The 20,961-nt window shown below is 56.1% G+C and overlaps 1 protein-coding gene across 2 annotated transcripts in view; it reads right to left on the reverse strand.

The window, feature by feature from the left end:
- Positions 1–20,961, reverse strand: part of TUBGCP2 (tubulin gamma complex component 2) — a 29,636-nt gene that overhangs the window by 1,819 nt on the left and 6,856 nt on the right. For both annotated transcript variants that reach the window (XM_055353983.2, XM_063710596.1), the window contains exons 3-16: positions 18,903–19,031; positions 18,345–18,521; positions 16,873–17,032; positions 12,478–12,685; positions 11,955–12,154; positions 11,416–11,605; positions 9,293–9,438; positions 8,354–8,534; positions 6,235–6,415; positions 3,589–3,761; positions 3,218–3,346; positions 2,023–2,143; positions 1,310–1,453; positions 408–527 (exon numbers count right to left, since the gene is read on the reverse strand). In XM_055353983.2, coding sequence (XP_055209958.2) covers positions 408–527; positions 1,310–1,453; positions 2,023–2,143; positions 3,218–3,346; positions 3,589–3,761; positions 6,235–6,415; positions 8,354–8,534; positions 9,293–9,438; positions 11,416–11,605; positions 11,955–12,154; positions 12,478–12,685; positions 16,873–17,032; positions 18,345–18,521; positions 18,903–19,031 — 2,259 coding nt within the window. The remainder of the gene's footprint in view (positions 1–407; positions 528–1,309; positions 1,454–2,022; positions 2,144–3,217; positions 3,347–3,588; positions 3,762–6,234; positions 6,416–8,353; positions 8,535–9,292; positions 9,439–11,415; positions 11,606–11,954; positions 12,155–12,477; positions 12,686–16,872; positions 17,033–18,344; positions 18,522–18,902; positions 19,032–20,961) is intronic.

Here is a 20,961-nt window from a genome sequence, read left to right on the forward strand (position 1 = left end):
GCCCACCCCACCACGCCATCCCGGAGCCGGTGCCGCAGGGCCATGCCTCCGAGGACATGCGGCCTGTCCGTGCCTGCTGAGAGCCTGACGGTTCTAACTCAGGACCGCGCACAGCAGGGACAGTGGGTGTGGCCCCTGCCCTCGCCCGGGCGCCCTGCACAGCGCTTGCTCTGAAGATCTGTGGGGGTTCCCTCGAGCCCGACTGGCTGAAGTGGGGACCAGAGAGCTGAGAAGATTGTGAGAGCCTCTTGTGCTTGTGCTTGGAAGCTAATTTTAAGTCTTTTCTTCAATCCGAGAGGAGACGGAAGTAAAAGGGGGGAGGTTTGTTCTCCCTGCGTCAGGACACCAAGGCTGCCGCCCAACCGGGAGGAAGCGTCTCTCTCTGGCCAACCCTGGAGGCCACGCACCTTCCTGGCGAGCTCCTTCCGGGCCCGCTCCTCGGCCCCTGCGGGCAGCCCCGGGACGGTGCCGTGCTCCAGCGTCTGCCCACCCAGCTCGCCATCTAATTTCATGCTCTGTGTAAATTTCTGGGGGGGGAGAGTCGCAAGGAAATGCTTCTGTTAGTTACAACCACAACGCTTTGCAGAAAAAACAAGTCCTGCAGGCACGTCACCCTCCGCACCTCTGTTGTAGCCTGCGGCTGGAGGAACACACAAGCATCTCTGAGGCTGCAGGGGAAATGACTTATCTGTGCCGACAGAATTCCCGGGTCTGCCTTCCACGGTGACCAACTGATTTTCCTGAGAACAGTTATTTTGGTGTTTCCCTATTTGGGACCCTGAAGTGGCTCTTACGTGTCAGCAATGGCTCACAATAGCTCGCAGTGCCCATGCCCTCCTCCACCTCCCCACTCGCCCTCCTCTGGATCCTCCCCATGGCACTGCCTGGAGAGCCTCATTCTCAGACCCCTGCTTCTGCCACTAGACGCGCAGGTTCTGCACCATCGCCAGTCGGCAGCTGCTTGTGACTAGTGCCTGCAGGTCCTTAACGGAATCAAATAGCTCAAGTGCTGAGGAAAAGAGCATGCAAGGGCCATAAGCAAAGGCCCCGGACAGAGACCAGCACCACAGAGGCTGAGGGATGGTTCGGGAGGAACACAGCTCTGCCCACGCTGCCGGGGCAGGGGCTACAGGAGGGAACCACCCGGCCAGGAAGACCAGGAGTTCTGGAAACACTCAGATCCCAGCGGCTCCTCCACGAACACAAGGGCAGGAAAACGTGAGCAGGCTGCGTGCGGCCACGGTCGGGACATGGTCTGCCCACCCCACCCGCGCCTGCCCACCCGATGGTGCTACCCACACCCGCGCACCTGCATGCAGTTGGTGAACATGACGCACACAGACATGAGCTTGGAGAAGACCTTCAGCAGCTCGGGGTTGGTGAGCATGCAGTCCTTCAGGCAGGTGTCCAGGAAGCCTGTGTGGTGGCCAAGGACGTCGTCAATGTTGGAGGCCTGCGGGGAACAGGCCAAGCCCCTTCTCAGAAAGACGTGGCTGACAGACGGGCCCTGCGTGCGCACGTGCTCAGTTCTGGCTTTGCATATTCCTGTTTACGCACTTCTACCTCTTAAATGGGCCTTGGGCTTTTAGGGGAAAACTTCCAAACACCACTAAAAAAATGATGGGCACACCCCGAAGGGGTTTCAGTTCTTAAGGCAGAAGACAGGAAGGGAGGCTGCGGCAGCTTCTGGAATTTGGTACTAACAGATTCTGCCTTCAGGCCCCTCAGCCTCAGATGCGCAATGTGGGAGGGACAACCTGGGGGCAAAGACGGCTCAGAGTCCCCAGAGGACGGCAGGCAGCAAGGGGTCCCGTGTGTGGCCAGCAATGTGGGTGCAGCCCCGCCCCGAGGGATCCCTTCCTCTCCCCTTGCCCTGCCTCTCCTGCACTCGGTCTCCCTGCACTCCCTGCCTCTCCCGCACTCCCTGCCTCTCCCTGCATTCCCTGCCTCTCCTGCACTTCCTGTCTCCCTGTGAAAAGAAAGTGGCTTTCAAACGTTATTATCTGTGGAGCTAAAACTCACGGATTTCAGGTTTTTCTCCAGGATGTGCCAGGTCGGTTCCATCACTTCGAACATCATGTAGTATTGAATATTCTGGACGAAGTTGAGCATTCGCTGCCGCAGAGTGAAAGCCCCAGCAAACCTGAGTGACACGGAGGACGGAGGACAGCCATGGAGGACGCAGCCCCGACAGCGCCCACCGAGTGACACGGAGGACGGAGGACAGCCATGGAGGACGTTCTCTGGACGTGGGTATTTCCTCTGCAGAGCAGGCGCCCCTCCCAGCACACCAGACACTCACGGCCGCTGCTCCTGCGTCTGCCCAGCACAAGCTGTCACCGTCTACCAACCTGTGCCCTGCAGGGACACCCCCAGCCAGCTGGACGGTGGAGACTGGGATGCGGGCTCCTTGGTGGACGGACCCCTCGGAGCCCACGCCAGGAAAGTGCCACACAACAGATGCATATTTGTGCTTCATCATCGAGATGAGTTCTTTTTCTTCTAATTTCTTTTTTTTTTTCGAGAGACAGGGTCTTGCTGTCGCTCAGACTGCAGTGCAGTGGCACGATCTTGGCTCACTGCAGCCTTGACCTCCTGGACTCAAGCAACCCTCCCACCTCAGCCTCCTGAGTTGCTGGAACTACAGGCATTCCCGGCTAATTAAAATAATTTTTTTTTTTTTTTTTAAGAGATGAGCTCTTGTTACATTGTCCAGCCGGGTCTCGAACTTGTGGGCTCAAACAATCCTCCCACCTCGGCTTCCCAAAGTGCTGAGATTACAGGCATGAGCCACCGCACCCGACTGGACAAATTCTTAAGAAGCTCTGCCATCGACCCCTTTTTTCAACACCCTAGAGCCATAGACCAGCTGCAAAGCACCTCTGGTCCAAGCAAGATGTGGCTGCCCGCTCTCGGGAGGAGCTAGTGTCCTGCACACCGACCTGGGCAGTCACCATGCCCGTGCAGTCACCACAAGGCTCCAGAGAGGGCTGAGGGACAGAGCCAGCATCCCCTGTGGGGTGGACGGCAGTGCCGTGCAGCCCCAAGACAGGAAAATGAAGCAATGAAGCATTATGGATCTAAAGCTACCAACGTGCACTTCCAGAAGCCTAGAAAGCTGTCTACCAGGAGGGCACAAGGGGGGCGCTGCACCACTGGGCAGAGCGCAGCGAGTGCTGCTTCAGGAGGGCATGCAGGGGGCAGAGGAAGAACGCACCACTGGGCGGAGTGCAGCGAGTGCTGCTTGGCGGTTTTGTTGCTGATCCAGACGCTGCAGAGCTGCCGCTCCACGTGCTTGCAGTAGAACATGTGCCTGAAGAGCATCTGGTAACGAGTGAGGGCTTTCCTGCAAGAGACGTGGCGGCACCTCAGGCGGGCCTCCGTGACCGGCGGCGTCGTGGACATGGCGTCCGTACTCCACAGTCTGCACCGTGGCCCCTGGACAGCCCGTGAATCTCCCAGACACTGAAGGCCGGGGAGAGCCGCCTTGGGTCCTCTGTGGGACGAGGTGGCCACTGCGTGGCACAGTTCTCGCTTCTGCCAAACCTGAGTGAAGATCTAGCAAGTGCCCGAGCAGCCAACCCGCACCTGTTGATGATGAGCGAAAGGGGCCACTTGACGATGTAGTCGAAAGAGAAGGCCTCCAGGCCGCTCAGCGTCAGCTCCGTGGGGTCGGCGTGGGCCATCGCCTTCTCCTGCTTGGTCTCGATGGCCAGAACGCGCAAGAGCTGAGTGATGAGGTCATGGGGCATCAGGTCGATCTTGGAGGGAAGGAAATGAAACAAAGCATCCAGTTTTAAGGAAAAGACCCGAAGTCGCGTCCCGATCGCCATCCTCGCTCACAGACCTAGCGCTGACGTAAGGTTCCCTACATTCCGATTCTAAATATCAGAGGCTTTTCAAAAACCCAAACATCTACTGATAAATCAAATTCAAAACTGAACCACTTCCCATCAGAACAAAACAAGAAAAATTCAGATGAATTACGTTGTAAATACCCACTGCTGCTGTGGGTGATACAAGGGAAAAACCGCTAAGGACGGTGAAAGAAACGTGATTTCTTAGGACGAAAACCTTTGTACCATGATAAGCACCAGGCCCAGGTTGAAAAATGAAGCGTATTTGATGAGGGACATAGTACTTATTATAAGCAAGTAATACTGTCCTCACGTTAATCATTCAAGTATTTGCTAAGTTCCAACCACCCGCAACAGAGTTCCTATAAAACCATCGCACAACGACAGGACAGGAAATGAAGGGCAGGGGATAAAGCAAGAAGAAACAAGCAGCGGACAGACGAAATCGTGACCGTCACGAACGCAGAAATGAGCCCCTGACATCACTTCTCCATCGAGTAGCCAAGGTGGGAGCTTTCGCAGGTGTGCAGACAGCAGCGTCCTGAGACTGGACTCCATCAACTCCAGCAAGGTCAGCCTAGTCATACAAGGGCCATGTATTGTGACCCAACAATTTCACTACCAGGAATTTTTCCTACGAAAATATTCCTGCTCCTAACAAGAGACCCCAAAATATCTGAATCAAGAATAGACAGAATGACAAGGAGAAAAGCAGTTCTTCAGTGACAGGGAGACTCAGTGCCCTACTTCTAACCACGGAGGGAACCGCCGGACAGAAGATCAGTGAGGAAAGACACGGCCTCAGGACCCACCTGCGGAACACCACCCCAACAGCACCGAGGGCGCGTCCTCCTCCCGCGCGCACGGAACACTCTCCAGGATGGATGTGGGGCCACTACACAAATCAATACATTTCACAAAACTGAAATCACAAAAAGTCTGTTCTCTAACAAGGAGATAAAGTTAGAAACAAGCAACAGAAGGAAAACCAGAAACTTCACAAACATGTGGAAGTTAAACATAAACCACCCACGGCTCCAACAAGAAATCAGAGGGAATCAGAAACATCTCCAGACAAACAGAAATGACGACGCTAGGGGATCAGCGAAGGCTGCACTCGGAGGGATGTTTACAGCTGTAAACTAACTTTGCAAATTAAGAAACTAGAAAAAAGAAGACCACACTGAACCCCTAAGCAGCAGACAGCAGTAACAAAGATGACAGAAGAGAGAAAACAGAAAAATACAGTCAACAAACCCAAGAGTTGGTTCTTTGAAAAGATCAATGAAATCGACAAATTTCTAGCTACATCAGCTAAGACGAAAGAAGATTCAAATTACTAAAATCAGAAAAAGAAGGAATATAACTACTAATCTTACAGAAATAAAAAGCAGATACTAGAAACCCATGAACTGTGCACCAGACAAGATGCGAGACGGATGGCCGACCAAGAGGAAAGGGATGAGCAGACCTGTGGCCAGCAAGGGGCCAAGTCCCCCTCAAAAGTCTCCAACAAAGACAAGCCCAGGGCCCAAGAGCTCCCAGGCAAACCCTGCCAAACATCCAAAGAATCAACACCCTCCTGGGGAGGCGCAGATGAAGGATCGCTTGAGCCCAGCGGTTCAACCAGCCTGGGCAACATAGACCCCCGTCTCTATTAAAAATAGTAAAAAACAGATAAAATATATATATAGTTTAAAAAACAGCTGGGCACGGTGGCTCATGCCTGTAAACCCAGCACTTTGGGAGGCCAAGGTGGGTGGATCACCTGAGGTCAGGAGTTCAAGACCAGCCTGGGAAACATGGGGAAACCCCATCTCTACTAAAAATACAAAAATTAGCTGGGCGTGGTGGGGCGCACCTGTAATCCCAGCTACTCGGGAGGCTGAGGTAGAAGCATCACTTGAACCCAGGAGGTGGAGGCTGCAGTGAGCCGAGATCATGCCACTGCACTCCAGCCTGGGTGACAAGAGCGAAACTCCATCTCAAAAAAACAAAAAACAAAAAACAACAACAACAAAAAGGCAAAAACAAAAAGAATTAACACCACTCCTGAAACCCTTTCAAAAGACCTGAAACCCTTTCAAAAGACAGGTGGAGGGACACGTAAAAACAATTCCACGAGGCCAGCATGACCTGAAAGCCAGGCCCGGACGAGGGCACTGCAGGAAAACCCGAGACCCGCGCCCCTCCAGAGCACAGGCACAAAGACCCCCGATCCCGGCAAGCCGGCCCCCGTAGCCGAGTGAAGGAAACAGACCCTGCGGTCGCCTCACCGGGGCGGGGAGTGGGGGACAGGGCTGGCCTCTGCTGCGCTCTCCTCCCAGCCCCTCCGAGGCCTCTGCCACAGGGGACAGCCCCCGGCACCCCCACCCACCTTGAGGTCGTCCTTGAAGGGGTCGGTGTTGGCCGTGCTCATGCGCAGCGCCAGCTCCAGCAGCGCCTCCAGGCGGGGGGGCGTGATGTCCTCCACCGGCTTCCGGAGCTCCTCCTCCGCGAGGTCCATGAAGTGCACGAAGAAGTCGCCCTGGTCCATGAGGAAGTAGCGCTTGATGGACCTGCGCCAGGGAGCAGGCGTGAGCAGGTGCCCACCCGCAGGTGCCCGCCACAGCCAGGGAGCAGGCGTGAGCAGGTGCCCACCCGCAGGTGCCCGCCACAGCCAGGGAGCAGGCGTGAGCACGTGCCCACCCGCAGGTGCCCGCCACAGCCAGGGAGCAGGCGTGAGCAGGTGCCCACCCGCAGGTGCCCGCCACAGCCAGGGAGCAGGCGTGAGCACGTGCCCACCCGCAGGTGCCCGCCACAGCCAGGGAGCAGGCGTGAGCAGGTGCCCACCCGCAGGTGCCCGCCACAGCCAGGGAGCAGGCGTGAGCAGGTGCCCACCCGCAGGTGCCCGCCACAGCCAGGGAGCAGGCGTGAGCACGTGCCCACCCGCAGGTGCCCGCCACAGCCAGGGAGCAGGCGTGAGCAGGTGCCCACCCGCAGGTGCCGGCCACAGCCAGGGAGCAGGCGTGAGCAGGTGCCCACCCGCAGGTGCCCGCCACAGCCAGGGAGCAGGCGTGAGCACGTGCCCACCCGCAGGTGCCGGCCACAGCCAGGGAGCAGGCGTGAGCAGGTGCCCACCCGCAGGTGCCCGCCACAGCCAGGGAGCAGGCGTGAGCACGTGCCCACCCGCAGGTGCCCGCCACAGCCAGGGAGCAGGCGTGAGCAGGTGCCCACCCGCAGGTGCCCGCCACAGCCAGGGAGCAGGCGTGAGCAGGTGCCCACCCGCAGGTGCCCGCCACAGCCAGGGAGCAGGCGTGAGCACGTGCCCACCCGCAGGTGCCCGCCACAGCCAGGGAGCAGGCGTGAGCAGGTGCCCACCCGCAGGTGCCCGCCACAGCCAGGGAGCAGGCGTGAGCAGGTGCCCACCCGCAGGTGCCCGCCACAGCCAGGGAGCAGGCGTGAGCACGTGCCCACCCGCAGGTGCCCGCCACAGCCAGGGAGCAGGCGTGAGCAGGTGCCCACCCGCAGGTGCCCGCCACAGCCAGGGAGCAGGCGTGAGCACGTGCCCACCCGCAGGTGCCCGCCACAGCCAGGGAGCAGGCGTGAGCAGGTGCCCACCCGCAGGTGCCCGCCACAGCAGGCGTGAGCACGTGCCCACCCGCAGATGCTCGCCATAGCCATCACCCTAAAACACACTACAACAGGCTAAGCGCTTGGCTCTCAGGCAGGGGCTGCACAACCACCACGCAAGCTGTGGCAGGAGGAGCTGAGAAGGGGCTGGTGGGCCCTGGGCAAGGAGGGGAGCTGGGGCCCCTGGACAAGGTGACCGGGGGCCTACACCACCCACTGTGAGTGCCAGGTCCTTGAGCTAGAGACCATCCGGCATTGCCCACTTTCAAAAAGACAAGGCGGAGCTGCCAGAAGAAACCCAGCGATCTCAGCCCCAGGTCCCACAGGTTCCAGTTTCAGAGGGAGGCGAGCGCCCACACAGGGACAGGGCACGGAATCACCTGCTGCAGTTTCAGAGGGAGGCGAGCGCCCGCACAGGGACAGGGCACGGAATCACCTGCTGCGGTTTCAGAGGGAGGCGAGCGCCCGCACAGGGACAGGGCACGGAATCACCTGCTGCGGTTTCAGAGGGAGGCGAGCGCCCGCACAGGGACAGGGCACGGAATCACCTGCTGCGGTTTCAGAGGGAGGCGAGCGCCCGCACAGGGACAGGGCACGGAATCACCTGCTGCGGTTTCAGAGGGAGGCGAGCGCCCGCACAGGGACAGGGCACGGAATCACCTGCTGCGGTTTCAGAGGGAGGCGAGCGCCCGCACAGGGACAGGGCACGGAATCACCTGCTGCGGTTTCAGAGGGAGGCGAGCGCCCGCACAGGGACAGGGCACGGAATCACCTGCTGCGGTTTCAGAGGGAGGCGAGCGCCTGCACAGGGACAGGGCACGGAATCACCTGCTGCGGTTTCAGAGGGAGGCGAGCGCCCGCACAGGGACAGGGCACGGAATCACCTGAGGTGAGCCACCAGCTCCTTCTCCTCCATCAGGAAGTCCAGCAGCACCTTGCTGGCGTAGTTAAATGCCTTCTCGATCTGCTCCACATACGCCCGCTCTTTTAACGTGTAGATGATCTCTTTAGCCACTGGGCAGGTGACGTCATGGCCACACTCTCTGACCACATTTAGATATTTTCCTGCAAACACAGAAATTCAAAATTTTATTCTCCACATGGTCGATCTCAGGCCCCAGCTGTCTTTGTCTACACAGGAGGCAGTGGAATGGAAACTGGGCTGCATGAGGCGGCTCCACACCCTTGCCCCTTCCCGGTAAATCACTGTCAGCGGCTACAGACTGAGCTGGTGGTGGCAGGGCTTTGCCGTGGCTCTGCACATCTGGAATTTTCTAACCAAGGGCACAGAAATAATTTCGAACAGGCATTATGAGAACCGGATGGCTAATCGCTTCCCAGCCCTTTCGTGACGGCCCCGACGTGCCGAGTCCAAGTCCCCGCGCCACTGCCCCGGGTCCAGGTCAGGCCCTAACCTGTGTGGTCAGAGATTGGAAACACTACCGGCCGCCAGGCGTGTGTCTTTGCTGGTTTTTCCTGACATGCTAGCGGAGTTTTAGAAATCAGAAACAGAAATAGAGAAGGCACCTGTGAGAGAGCCTCGCGGGGTCAGGGACAGAGTCCTGGTGATGGAAACCTGAGGTAACCTGGCAACAGAGACCATCTCAAGGCCTAACTCAGCGCCGCAGCCCAGCCCACGGGCCAGTCCTGACCTCGGCCCCACATTCACGGACACCAGGGCTCAGGGCGCCCACAGGCTGAGGCGCAGGCTCCCGGTGGGAGGGCCTGGGCTGCAGGAGACTCTCCAGGCAGAGCTGTGCTGCGCACCCCAAGTCCCCGCCCGCTGCACCGCGGACCCCAGGTCCCCGCCCGCTGCCCCGCACCTGTGCTGAGGATCTTGTCCGCCATTTTCTGCAGGAAGGACGGGATCTGCTGCTGGACGATGGTGTACCGCTGGTCCCAGTACTTGTCGTTGTAATCCTCCTGGATCCTCTCCTTCCGCAGCTCGTGCTCCTCGACCATAAACTCACTAAAACCACAGGGAGCACTTCGGTCACAGGCAAAGCAAGGGCGCCTGAGGCAGGCGACACTTCTCCAGGCCGGCAGTGCGCAGGGACGTTAACAGAGGCCAGCACACTTCCAAGTAACGTTCCACAAGGGCCAAGCCTAATCTACCAGGTACTTCTCAACTGTGGGCGAAAACGAATCTAGGGGCCGGGCACGGTGGCTCACGCCTGTAACCCCAACACTTCTCGGCTAAAACGAACCTAGGGGCCGGGCACGGTGGCTCACGCCTGTAACCCCAGCACTTTGGGAGGCTGAGGTGGGCAGATCACGAAGTCAAGAGATCAAGACCATGCTGGCCAGCACAGTGAAACCCCATCTCTACTAAAATACAAAAAATCAGCTGGGCGTGGTGGTGTGCACCTGTAGTCCCAGCTACTTGGGAGGTTGAGGCAGGGGAATCGCTTGAACCTGGGAGGTGGAGGTTGCAGCGAGCCGAGATCATGCCATTGCACTCCAGCCTGGCAACGGAGCGAGACTGCCTCAAAAAAAAAAAAAGAAAACCAACAAACCTACAAACCTCGCTCTGGAATGGAGTATTTAACCTGGGCTCAGGGAGAATGTACGGTCCGCAGAGATAGGTGGGAAACTGATTTGTCTTTATCTGCACCCGCCTCTTTTTGGAATTTAGCATTTCCTTCCATGATGAGCCCAGGCAACAAAATGATGCTCGTATGGGGTGCGTGGGGCCCTGACACCCAAAATGATGCTCGTGTGGGGTAGGCGGGGCCAACATTAACAGAAACCAGACATCTCCACGTCGTCATCTGAACAACTTCAAACATCATTTACGCACTTCAAGTGTGAAGGTGCTTTCTTTAAAGGTGCCCATTATACCAGATTTTATTTGGTCCATTAGTAAAGAAATAATATTTCCACATCACTAATGTATCTTTTGAAAATATTTCAACAACGGTATTTTGACATAATAGACATAATACGATTCTTTGGGAACTAACATATTTTTATGCATTTAAATATATCTCACTGAAGAGAAGCTGACAGACCCCACCAGATCAGGAAATCCAAGCACCAAAGAGGTTGAAGGACCTAATTGGAGGCAATTTAATGTCCTGCACACAAAAGAATAAGGCCATAAGCAGCTGGGCCATTCCTGCCCTGGGCCCCACGGGCAGCAGGCAGACATCTGCCCGGTGTGTGCTTTCCTGAGACCACAAGCAAAGGAAGGCCAGAGCCCCCAGAGAGGGCAGCACGCGCCCTCCGTGTCCCTCTGTGTCCCCGTATCCCGGGGAGCCCTACCTGTACGGGAGAGGGCAGAACGCACCCTCAGTGTCCCCCATGTCCCTCTGTGTCCCCGTGTCCCTGTGTCCCAGGGAGCCCTACCTGTACGGGAGAGGGCAGCACGCACCCTCCGTGTCCCCCGTGTCCCTCTGTGTCCCCGTGTCCCTGTGTCCCAGGGAGTCCTACCTGTACAGGAGAGGGCAGCATGTGCCCTCCGTGTCCCCGTGTCCCTCCGTGTCCCCCGTGTCCCTGTGTCCCAGGGAGCCCTACCTGTACGGGAGAGGGCAGCATGCGCCCTCCGTGTCCCCCATGTCCCTCCATGTCCCTCGTGTCCCGGGGAGCCCTACCTGTATGGGAGAGGGCAGCATGCGCCCTCCGTGTCCCCGTGTCCCTCCGTGTCCCCCGTGTCCCTGTGTCCCTGGGAGCCCTACCCGTACGGGAGAGGGCAGCACGCACCGTCCGTGTCCCCCATGTCCCTCTGTGTCCCCCGTGTCCCGGGGAGCCCTACCTGTATGGGAGAGGGCAGCATGCGCCCTCCGTGTCCCCGTGTCCCTCTGTGTCCCCCATGTCCCTCCGTGTCCGTGTCCCTCTGTGTCCCCCATGTCCCTCCGTGTCCGTGTCCCTGTGTCCCAGGGAGCCCTACCTGTATGGGAGAGGGCAGCACGCGCCCTCCGTGTCCCCCGTGTCCTGGGAGCCCTACCTGTATGGGTCGTGGATGATGCCCCTGTAGATCCACTTCTCCAGAACCTCGAAGTAGGGAGCGCTGGCCGCCTTGGTTAGGTACAGGCATAGCTCCTGCGCCTGGCTGTCCCCTGTGTAGCTGAAGCTCCTGTCGTGGAGCAGGCTCAGCGTGGACCCCCCAAGACATTCGCCTTTGTCCACCGAGGTGGCTGTGGGGAGAAAGGAGGGCTCACTGCTAAGAAGGACGCGCATGCCCAGCCTCTGCCAACAACACTGCTGGGGCCCCTCATGCTTCTCCAACCTTCTTCCTGGGACGGTGCTGCTTCTTTGGGATACGTATGAACTGTAGGGTTGTAGTTGCTGATTTCAGCTGACCAGTAAGAGCTTCCAGGGCTTTCCTCTTGCAAGTTAATAGCACATGGAGCAACATGAGCTTTGGCCACACACCCCTGCCCTGGGCAGCTGCTCCACGGCCCCTGCAGAGTCTCTCCTCACACTGGGTGCCATGTTCAACACCTGCCACCCACTGCCCCATGCCCCCCCCGGGCGGGCACGCACCGAGGGAGGCCAGGATGTCCATGGTGCGCATGGCCGGCTGGATGTAGAACCAGAGCTTCTGCAGCGAAAGGAGGCCCTGCCTGTGCAGCTGCTCCAGCTGTGACACCAGAATCAGGTGCTCCTTCACCAGGGTGCGCATGGCGGCCGCCAGGGCGTGGTTCACCTGCCCGTACTCGAAGGAAGACTTCTCTTCAATGAACCTGGAAGAAAAGCTGTCAGACTTCCTCAAAAAGGCAAGCTGCAGGCACGTACAATGTCCGATATTCTGAGTCTCATCCCAAACAGGAAGCAAATGACTCATTTGAACCCCACATCCCAGAGGGGAACTTTTGCCCCAGGAGGAGATGAGTCAGGACCCTGGATGGTGACTCACAGACCCTCCAAAACTGAGTTGGGCACGGAGTTGTCACCAAGGCGGGCGCTCTCTTTAGAAGCGACGCAAACGCCCCCATGGTCATCAGGATGGGACCTAACCCCTCCCCGACAACAGCGCAGGCTCCCAGGGACCGCGCCCGGTGCCCACCTGGTCACGGCGGAGTAGCTGGCGGCCACCGGGAGGATCCTGTGCACCAGCTCCCTGATGGACAGGTCCAGGTTGGGGTCCACGAGGAAGGTCCGGCTCTGCCTCCCAGCCAGGGGCTGAGCAGCGACGTACCTCCCGTCCACGCCCACCAGCACGTACAGCAGGTCCTCCACCACGGCCGACTCCTGCGAGGCCAGGGGCAACGTGCCTGCGGGCACAGACAGCGCTGTGGCTCCGCGGCCCCCACTCCCACGCCCCCACAGCCACGTGCCCTCATCTGCGGGTCAGTCTCACTCTTGCTCATCTTTGTTTATGGCTATAAAAGGTCAGCCACTGCACTTGGCTTTGACTGACCCCACTGGGGAGCCACAGGCTGAGTTCCAACCGCCGCAGGACGGGGCCGGCCTGGGAGGCGCGGTGGCTGGTGTCAAGATCTCACCACACTGGGCTCCGCAGTGCTCAGATACATGGCTGACATTTGAAAAGGTGAAGTTAGGAGTTGAAAAGGTGACTCCAGCAGAAGCTGCACTTTCAACACTGGTAAGTACAACTTGGTAAGTCTGAGTTACTCTGGGACAAAAAACTTGTCTTTAAAAAGCTACCACTTAAACGTTAAGAAACTCTTGATAATTTCTATCCAGAGAGGATGAGACGGCTGCAGGACACACAGCTAAGCTTCCTCATGAGGACGGCCACGGGCCGCCACCCACCAAACCCCTCAGGTCCCAGGACCAAGTTCTCAGTCCACAGCCTCAGGCGGGCCATGCCTGGGGGGCCGGGAGGAGCACCAGAGGAAAGCAGGATGTTGAAACTGTCCCCACGAGGGCCTGACAGGGCCCCGTGCCAGCCAGACCATACCCAAACCAGGCCCTGGCAGCTCAGGAAGGCTCCGTACAACACGCTTTCGGTTTACAAAATCACTCTGTCAGCCTCACACATCTGCTGGGAAGTGTCCTGTGACTGCAGGCCTCAAGACTCTGAGTGCTGCTGCAATCCGTCACCAACTTCAAAAGCCTTCAGCGAAAGCCTCAATCCTGATGCAGATCCACACTGTCCTTGTTTTTTTTTTCCTTTTTTTATTTTTGAGACAAATCTCACTCTGTCACCCAGGCTGGAGGGCAGTGGTGCGATCTCAGCTCACTGCAGCCTTGAGCACCCAGGCTCGAGCGATCCTGCATCCTTAGTCTCCCTCGGAGCTGGGACCACTGGCGCGTGCCACCATTCCTGGCTAATTTTTAAATTTTTTGTAAAGGTGGGGTCTTGCCGTGTTGCCCAGGCTGGCAGATCTACACTTTTCAACTTCAAATTCCATTTCTTTCTATTACTCCAGTGGCCTTCTCAGGATGACCAATAAAACCGAGACCCCAATGTCTGCCATCCCTAAAGGAGTGGGTGTGTCTTGGCGTTTTGGGAACAGCGAGTGCATCTTCCAGGAACTGCCTCTGACTCTGCATCACTTACTTTCCACCATGTTGGCCTCATTCATCCACAGCCACGAAGCCTCGGCCAATGCCCTTGTGGGGAGAAGCCTCACGGTGGGGTGGGGGTGCCGTGGGGTGGGGGTTAGTGTGGATCCAGCCGCCTGACTGTGGAGGGACCTCAAGGGTTGCTTTAGGCCGGGCATGGTGGCTCACACCTGTAATCCCAGCACTTTAGGAGGCCAAGGTGGACAGATCGCTTGACTCCAGGAGTTCAAGACCAGCCTGGGCAACACGGCGGATCCCCGTCTCTACTGAAAATACAGAAATTAGCTGCGTGTGATTGGTGCACACCTGCAGTCCCAGCTACTCGGGAGGCTGAGGCGGGAGAATCACCTGAGCTTGGGAGGTCGAGGCTGCAGTGAGCTGAGATTGTGCCACTGCACTCCAGCCTAGGCAATGAAGTGAGACCCTGTCTCAAGAACAAAAAGAGTCAGTTGCTTCACCTCCCCAATATTCAACATCCTCAGTGTCATCTGAACACCTGCGATGTCGCCTGCAGATCACCACGTCCGAATGACCACCGAACACGTGGCTCCTCCGTGCCGGGGTGGGGAAAAGGCAGGACGCGGGAAGATAAATACCTTCGCGTGCTGCGCGGGAGCGACCAGAGGGAGGGGCACCGCGGAGGTGGCGCTGGCCAGCTGGATGCCCACACGGTGAGGAGAGCATGGCAGGAATGTGGAGTGCTGGCAGCTGTCTCGTGCTCACAAGGTCCTGATGCTTCCCAAGGCACCTGTCCTCATCACACCACTCCACGGGTGTTTTCCAGAGGACGCTGGCCCGAGGTCACACAAGGTCCCGTGGTGTGGCACTGGTCAAATCGTGGGGTGAGGGGCTAGACAGGCCCCGGTACAAACACCACAGTGAGCTCCATTCTCAAGTCTGCACAGGTGGCACAAGGGGACGGGGACAGTGCGGACAAAGGGAGGCAAGGCAGCCTCAATGCTGGAGGCACCCCTGGGACCTGTGGCATGTGGCCGGGGGAGGGAGGTGGGGCGAGGCCGCCCCTTTCCTGGGATGCTGAGTGTGCTGAGGGCACCTGCACCCTGACCTGAGAGCTGGCTGCAGGGTTCACAGCTGAGTCTCACACACTTGCTGCCAATCACCGCCACGCTCAGAGCTGCCCACGGCACCGCAGGGTTGCTGCACAGTGTGTTCCTCTTTTGTACAACCCCTTCCCTGAATGGGGAAACATGGGGGGAAAGCCTGAACACCCCCTCAGTGCCTCCTGCTCCAAAAAGCCGGCTCCATTGCTGGGATCCCAGGCAGCAGGGCCCCGCGCTTCCTTCTCTGAAGCCTGCCTGGGCATCATCAGGAGCTCTCAGGTGCCCACCACTCCCCGGCCGCCTGCTGAGTACCCGCTAAGGGAGCAGCTCTCTCTCTCTAAGTCTTCACAGTTGGGTTTTCAGTTGGATTATTACTGAAAACACTGCACAAAGCAGACTGCTTTGTTTTTTTTTTGAAACAGGGTCTCGCTCTGTTGCCCAGGCTGGAGTGCAGTGGCACGATCACAGCTCACTGCAGCCTCGACCTCTCAGGCTCAAGTGATCCTCCCACCTCAGCCTCCTGAGTAGCTGGGACTACAAGTGCACGCTACCACACTCGGCTAATTTTTACATTTTTTGTAGAGACTAGTCTCGTCCTGTCGCCCAGGCTGGTCTCGAATTCCTGGGCTCAAGGAATCCACGCACCTCACCCTCCCTAAGTGCTGGGATTACAGGTGTGAGCCACCATGCCTGGCTGAAGTAGACTGTTTTCCATACTTTTCATTAACTTACAGCATGGTTTTCTATACTTCTCATAACTTACAGCAGGGTTTTTCTATACTTTTCATTAACTTACAGCAGGGTTCTGTTTGCTTGGGGATGAGGAAAACAGGTGGATTTCACGTCACCGTTCTCCAGGGTTTCTGGCAAAGGCAAGGGTTGGCCTCTTGGTGCCCACATCGCAGAGCTGAGTAGTGGGGAAGCAGACTGCGCTCCACACTGCCTCTTAAGTTTGGACTAACGGGGATGGGGCAAGATAAGCAGGTATGCTCTGTCCTTAGTTTGTGAAATCTCATTTTTCAATCTAAAAATGTACTTGACTAGGCGTGGTGGCTCATGCCTGTAATCCCAGCACTTTGGGAGGCCAAGGTGGGCAGATCACCAGAGGTCAGGAGTTCGAGACCAGTCTGGCCAACACGGCAAAACCCCGTCTCTACTAAAAATATAAAAATTAGCCAGGCGTGGTGGCGCCTGCAGTCCAGCTACTTGGGAGGCTGAGGCAGGAGAATCGCTAGAACCTGGGAGGTGGAGGTTGCAGTGTGCCAAGATCACGCCACTGCACTCCAGCCTGGGCGACAGAGCGAGATTCCATCTCAAAAGAATAAAAAAAATAAAAAATAAAAATGTACCCATGAATTGTGACAGATGAACACATCCCAGGTCCCCAATAACAACGTCTTGAAATGACTGTGTGGTCTCACCCGCATCTTGTTTACACGAACACTACTTAAGAGGCCTCTGAGAATACTGCTGTAACAGAATCTATGGGAGTTATGAATCGCTGTTCAGAAATAAGTGCTGCACACAATTCTGATGCCTGCAGGTCTGCACCAGGGCACCAGGATGCCGGCTGGGGAGGGGCCTGCTGCAGGCTGCCCCACAGCTCTGGCAGAAGGGACAGGAGAAGAACCCTCAAGGACCCGGGTGAGCCGCTCTCTGCTGCCATCCTGGGATGGGAATATGGAGGCGGCAGCCAGTCAGCACTGAGCCTCACAACCTGAGGAAGGGCAGGCCCGGGGGAGGGCTGGGCCTGCAAAGTGTCCTGCCCAGAGGCCAGAAATAAACACATGACATACCTATCGGCAGAGCCCGGAAATCAACGCATCACGTACCTATCGGCAAAGCCCGGAAATCAACACATCACGTACCTATCGGCAAAGCGGTGTCTGTGCTGATGCCAGTACCAATCAGGAAATCCCCGATCAGGGCAGGTCTCTCATACACCCATGCTGGGAAGATGGGGAGGTGCTGGCCTGAATTTTTTTTGTTCTGCTTGTCTCGAAGCATCTTTCTTTTAAGTTCCAGAGACTAGCAAGGACATTTTAAAAAACAAAACCAGAAAGATACACTTTAGCGCAAACACTCAACTAAAGACACGCGTAGAAACTAGCATCTACGGCAAAGATGATTAGTCCATTCAACACCCACAAAGGGTCAACCACATAGAAATGAAATGCGCCTCGACATCCCTGCCTGCCACAACGTGAGGGGCTGGGGAGAACAGGGCAGACGGGGAGCCCTAGCCCCTCTTCTCAGGAGTGCAGGTCCTGCAAGGGCCCCCCCGGGAAAACATGAGCACCAGCAGTGAACCACGGGAGAGGGTGCACCTAGGCACAGAGCCGCTGTTTCAAAGGAGGGCGCCCTGTGAACAACCTGAATTGCTTCTTTCTGGCAGTGACTAGGTCTGAACACCACTTGCTGGGTGAAGACAGGCTTCAGCAACAGACATGCATCCTCACCCTGCCGGAGAAGGGCCCCAGCGCGACAGGATGGCTCCTGACATGTGGTCAGAGAGCCTGCCCTCCTGCGCCAGTGGCCACCAGAGGCTGATGGGGTCGGCCTGGGCTGGCCCAGCTTTCGGAAGCACTGACTCCCACTCAGGGCTGGTCAGGGACAGGGGCAGGTGCAAACTGTCTCTGCACGTGGCAGTAAGACCCAGTCTTCTGCCAGGGCTGAGGGAGACGTGGACAGAGGCCTAGCACCATGTCCAGCACAGAACGTGCCCAGCAAGAACCGGCTGGGTCCTTGGGAGCCGCTGCACTCAACACGCACCCACAAGGCTAGGACGCCTCAGGGACACAGCTCCAAAGGGAGTTTAAAGGTCACAAAGGCAGGAACGTGGCAGCTCTAATGAGAGAGACTGGGAGATGACTTACATCAAAAGACCAGGGTAGGGCATAAAATCAAAACCAAGAGCAAGTAGCAAATACAGAAGGAATAATAAAAATTACTGTATTTTCGAGAATCTTGAAAATATAATGATCTGAAAGCATTCCCTCAAAACTGTCAAAAATTAGAGGAGGGAAATGGGGAGTCAGGATTGGGTAAGCTCAGAGTCACGTGGCCACCTGGCAACACAACTCCCACGTGGGTCAGAACCTTGCTGCTATTGATTCTTGTGGTCCAGAATTCTTGGTTAAAAAAAACTAAACATATAGAGCTAGGTCATGATCAAGCATTAAGCCTTGGCCTCTCTAAGGGATTCATTTTCAATAAATGACAGAGAGACATGTCCTTCCAGCAGGGGCCCGGCACAGCACTGAGTGTGGGTGCCTGTGGACAGCCACGGACGCAGTACCTGCTACAGTGTGGAGCCTGTGGACAGCCACGGACGCAGTACCTGCTGCAGTGTGGAGCCTGTGGCCACGCTGCCAAGCTGCTTCCTCAGTTCCTCAAGCTCCTGCATGGAGATCTTGGAGGCCGCGGCAGGGACGTTGATGCTGGTGGTACTGCTGCCCACGGCAGCGGCTGCAAGCTCAGCTCTTTCTTTTGCATTCTGTTGTAAGTACTGCAGAGTCTGAAAACATGTAAAACTGTGTGTTCACACTGCGCCAGCACCTCTTTGGCCATAGGGGGAGAGTAGGGACGACACCACCAGGATGGCTCCCCAACCCTGACAGGCACCCGTTAATAGCAAAGCGACGCGTGCGACAGGCAGGAACTGAGCGTGACACATGCGGGAAGCTCAAAGTGCCCCAGAGGCTGCTTCTCATGTTTACACCCAACATGGGTTATCTTTCATTCTGATTCACCAAAAATTTCCTACATGGCCTAGAAGCGTTACTGGTGTGAGCGAGGAAGAGCTGACAGGAAGATGGCGCGGAGTGAGCAGGAGACGCGACCCCACTCCCAACACGGGCCGTACGGGAGCGGTGTGGCACGTGGCATGTGCACCTACCTCTTTGTCTTCCGTGAGCTTTGACAACAGGTACACCAGCGGGTCAAGGTTCCTTGTATTTTTAGATTTCAGTTCATCATATTTCTTTAGAAAGTCTTCCGGAGTACGAGAAAACTCTGCAATTTTAACCTCAAAAGCACAAACATGAGTGATTTAATGACGGTAATTAATAAAGCACTGTAAAAAAAACCTTTAAGAAAACTGAACACAATAAGCCAATGGAATAAAATTGGGTAGGTTAAATAATCATCCCTCTGAAATAAACTAACGAAACTCATCTCCATGTTGTGTTAAACTTGTCCATGTTTTGAGCTAGGCAGTGGCTCACGCCTGTAATCCCAGCACTTTGGGAGGCCGAGGCTGGTAGACTGCTTGAGTCCAGGAGTTCAAGACCAGCCTGGCCAAAATAACAAAACCCCATTTCTACAAAAAGATTCAAAAATTAGCGAGGCATGGTGGCACTTGCCTGTGGTCACTACTTGGGAAGCTGAGATGGGAGGATCACATCAGCCTGGGAGGTTGAGACTGCAGTAAGACAAGATTGTGCCACATGCATTCCAGCCTGGGTGACAGAGTAAGACTATCTCAAAACAAAACAAAACAAACCTTATCCGTATTTCCCATTATGGTTCCTTTCCTTTTGTGCTTCTTCGTATTATTTTAATTTTTTGTAGAGACAGGATTTCACCATGTTGCCCAGACTGCTCTCAAACTCCCAGGCTCAAGCCATCCACCTGCCTTGGCCTCCCAAAGTGCTGGCGTTACAGGTGTGAGCCCCTGCGCCCGCCCTTTTATGCTTCTTCAGGTTTGTACTGGAGAGTAGTGACTTACATTTCCCCCCAGTAGTTTATGCGTTCATTGTATACATTTCACTGTATTCCCTTTTATGCTTCTTCAGGTTTGTACTGGAGAGTAGCGACTTACGTTTTCCCCCCAGTAGTTTATGCGTTCATTGTCTGCATCTCACTGTATTCCCCCCAGTAGTTTATGTGTTCATTGTATACACCTCACTGTGTTCCCTCTGGAATTTATTATTATGTGCAACCCTAGGGGTTATGCTTTTTCTTTTGGATGGGGTTTCACTCTTGTTGCCCAGGCTGGAGTGCAATGGCGTGATCTAGGCTCACCGCAACCTCCACCTCCCTGGTTCAAGTAATTCTGCTGCCTCAGCCTCCCGAGTAGCTGCATTACTGGCACGCACCACCACGCCCTAATTTTTGTATTTTTAGTAGCGATGGGGTTTCTCCATGTTGGCCAGGCTGGTCTCGAACTCCCAACCTTAGGTGATCCACCCGCCTCGGCCTCCCAAAGGGCTGGGATTACAGGTGTGAGTGACCGTGCCGCCCAGCAGGGGTTATGTTTTACTCAGTGATTTACAATGCTTCCTTCAGAATGAACTAAACATGGGTGTCCCCAAGTCTATTCCACTTGGCTATTTTGCCTAATTATCCTTGTGCCATTGTTAACCTGTTTAAATAACTGAAGCTTCATAATGTATTTTTAAAAATAGACTTCAAATTCAAAATCATTTTTTTACTGAAAATCTATACTTCTGAATTACATATTATCTGAATAAAGAAATAATACCTTAAAGGGATTTCAACATGGTTAATACCAGTCCCTCCCTTTTTTTTTTTTTGAGACAGAGTCTTACTCTGCCGCCCAGGCTGGAATGCAGCGGCATGATATCTTGGCTCACTGCAAGCTCCACCTCCCGGGTTCATGCCACTCTCCTGCCTCAGCCTCCCAAGTAGCTGGGATTACAGGTGCCCGCCACCACACCCAGCTAATTTTTTGTATTTTTAGTAGAGACGGGGTTTCACCGTGTTAGCCAGGATGGTCTTGATCTCCTGACCTTGTGAGCCACCTGCCTCAGCCTCCCAAAGTGCTGGGATTACAGGCGTGAGCCACCGCGCCTGGCCCAGTCCCTCCCTTTTTATCCACAGGAATGCACATGTCAGGACTCTCCCGCCTCATGGCTGCAGGGGACAGAGTGGGGAAGAGGGAGGGTTCTAGGCCCAGCTTTCTCCATAGGCCTCCATTTACTCATCTGCACAGT

This window comes from Gorilla gorilla, chromosome 8 (assembly GCF_029281585.2).
Source record: "Gorilla gorilla gorilla isolate KB3781 chromosome 8, NHGRI_mGorGor1-v2.1_pri, whole genome shotgun sequence".
Taxonomy (NCBI): Eukaryota; Metazoa; Chordata; class Mammalia; order Primates; family Hominidae; genus Gorilla; species Gorilla gorilla.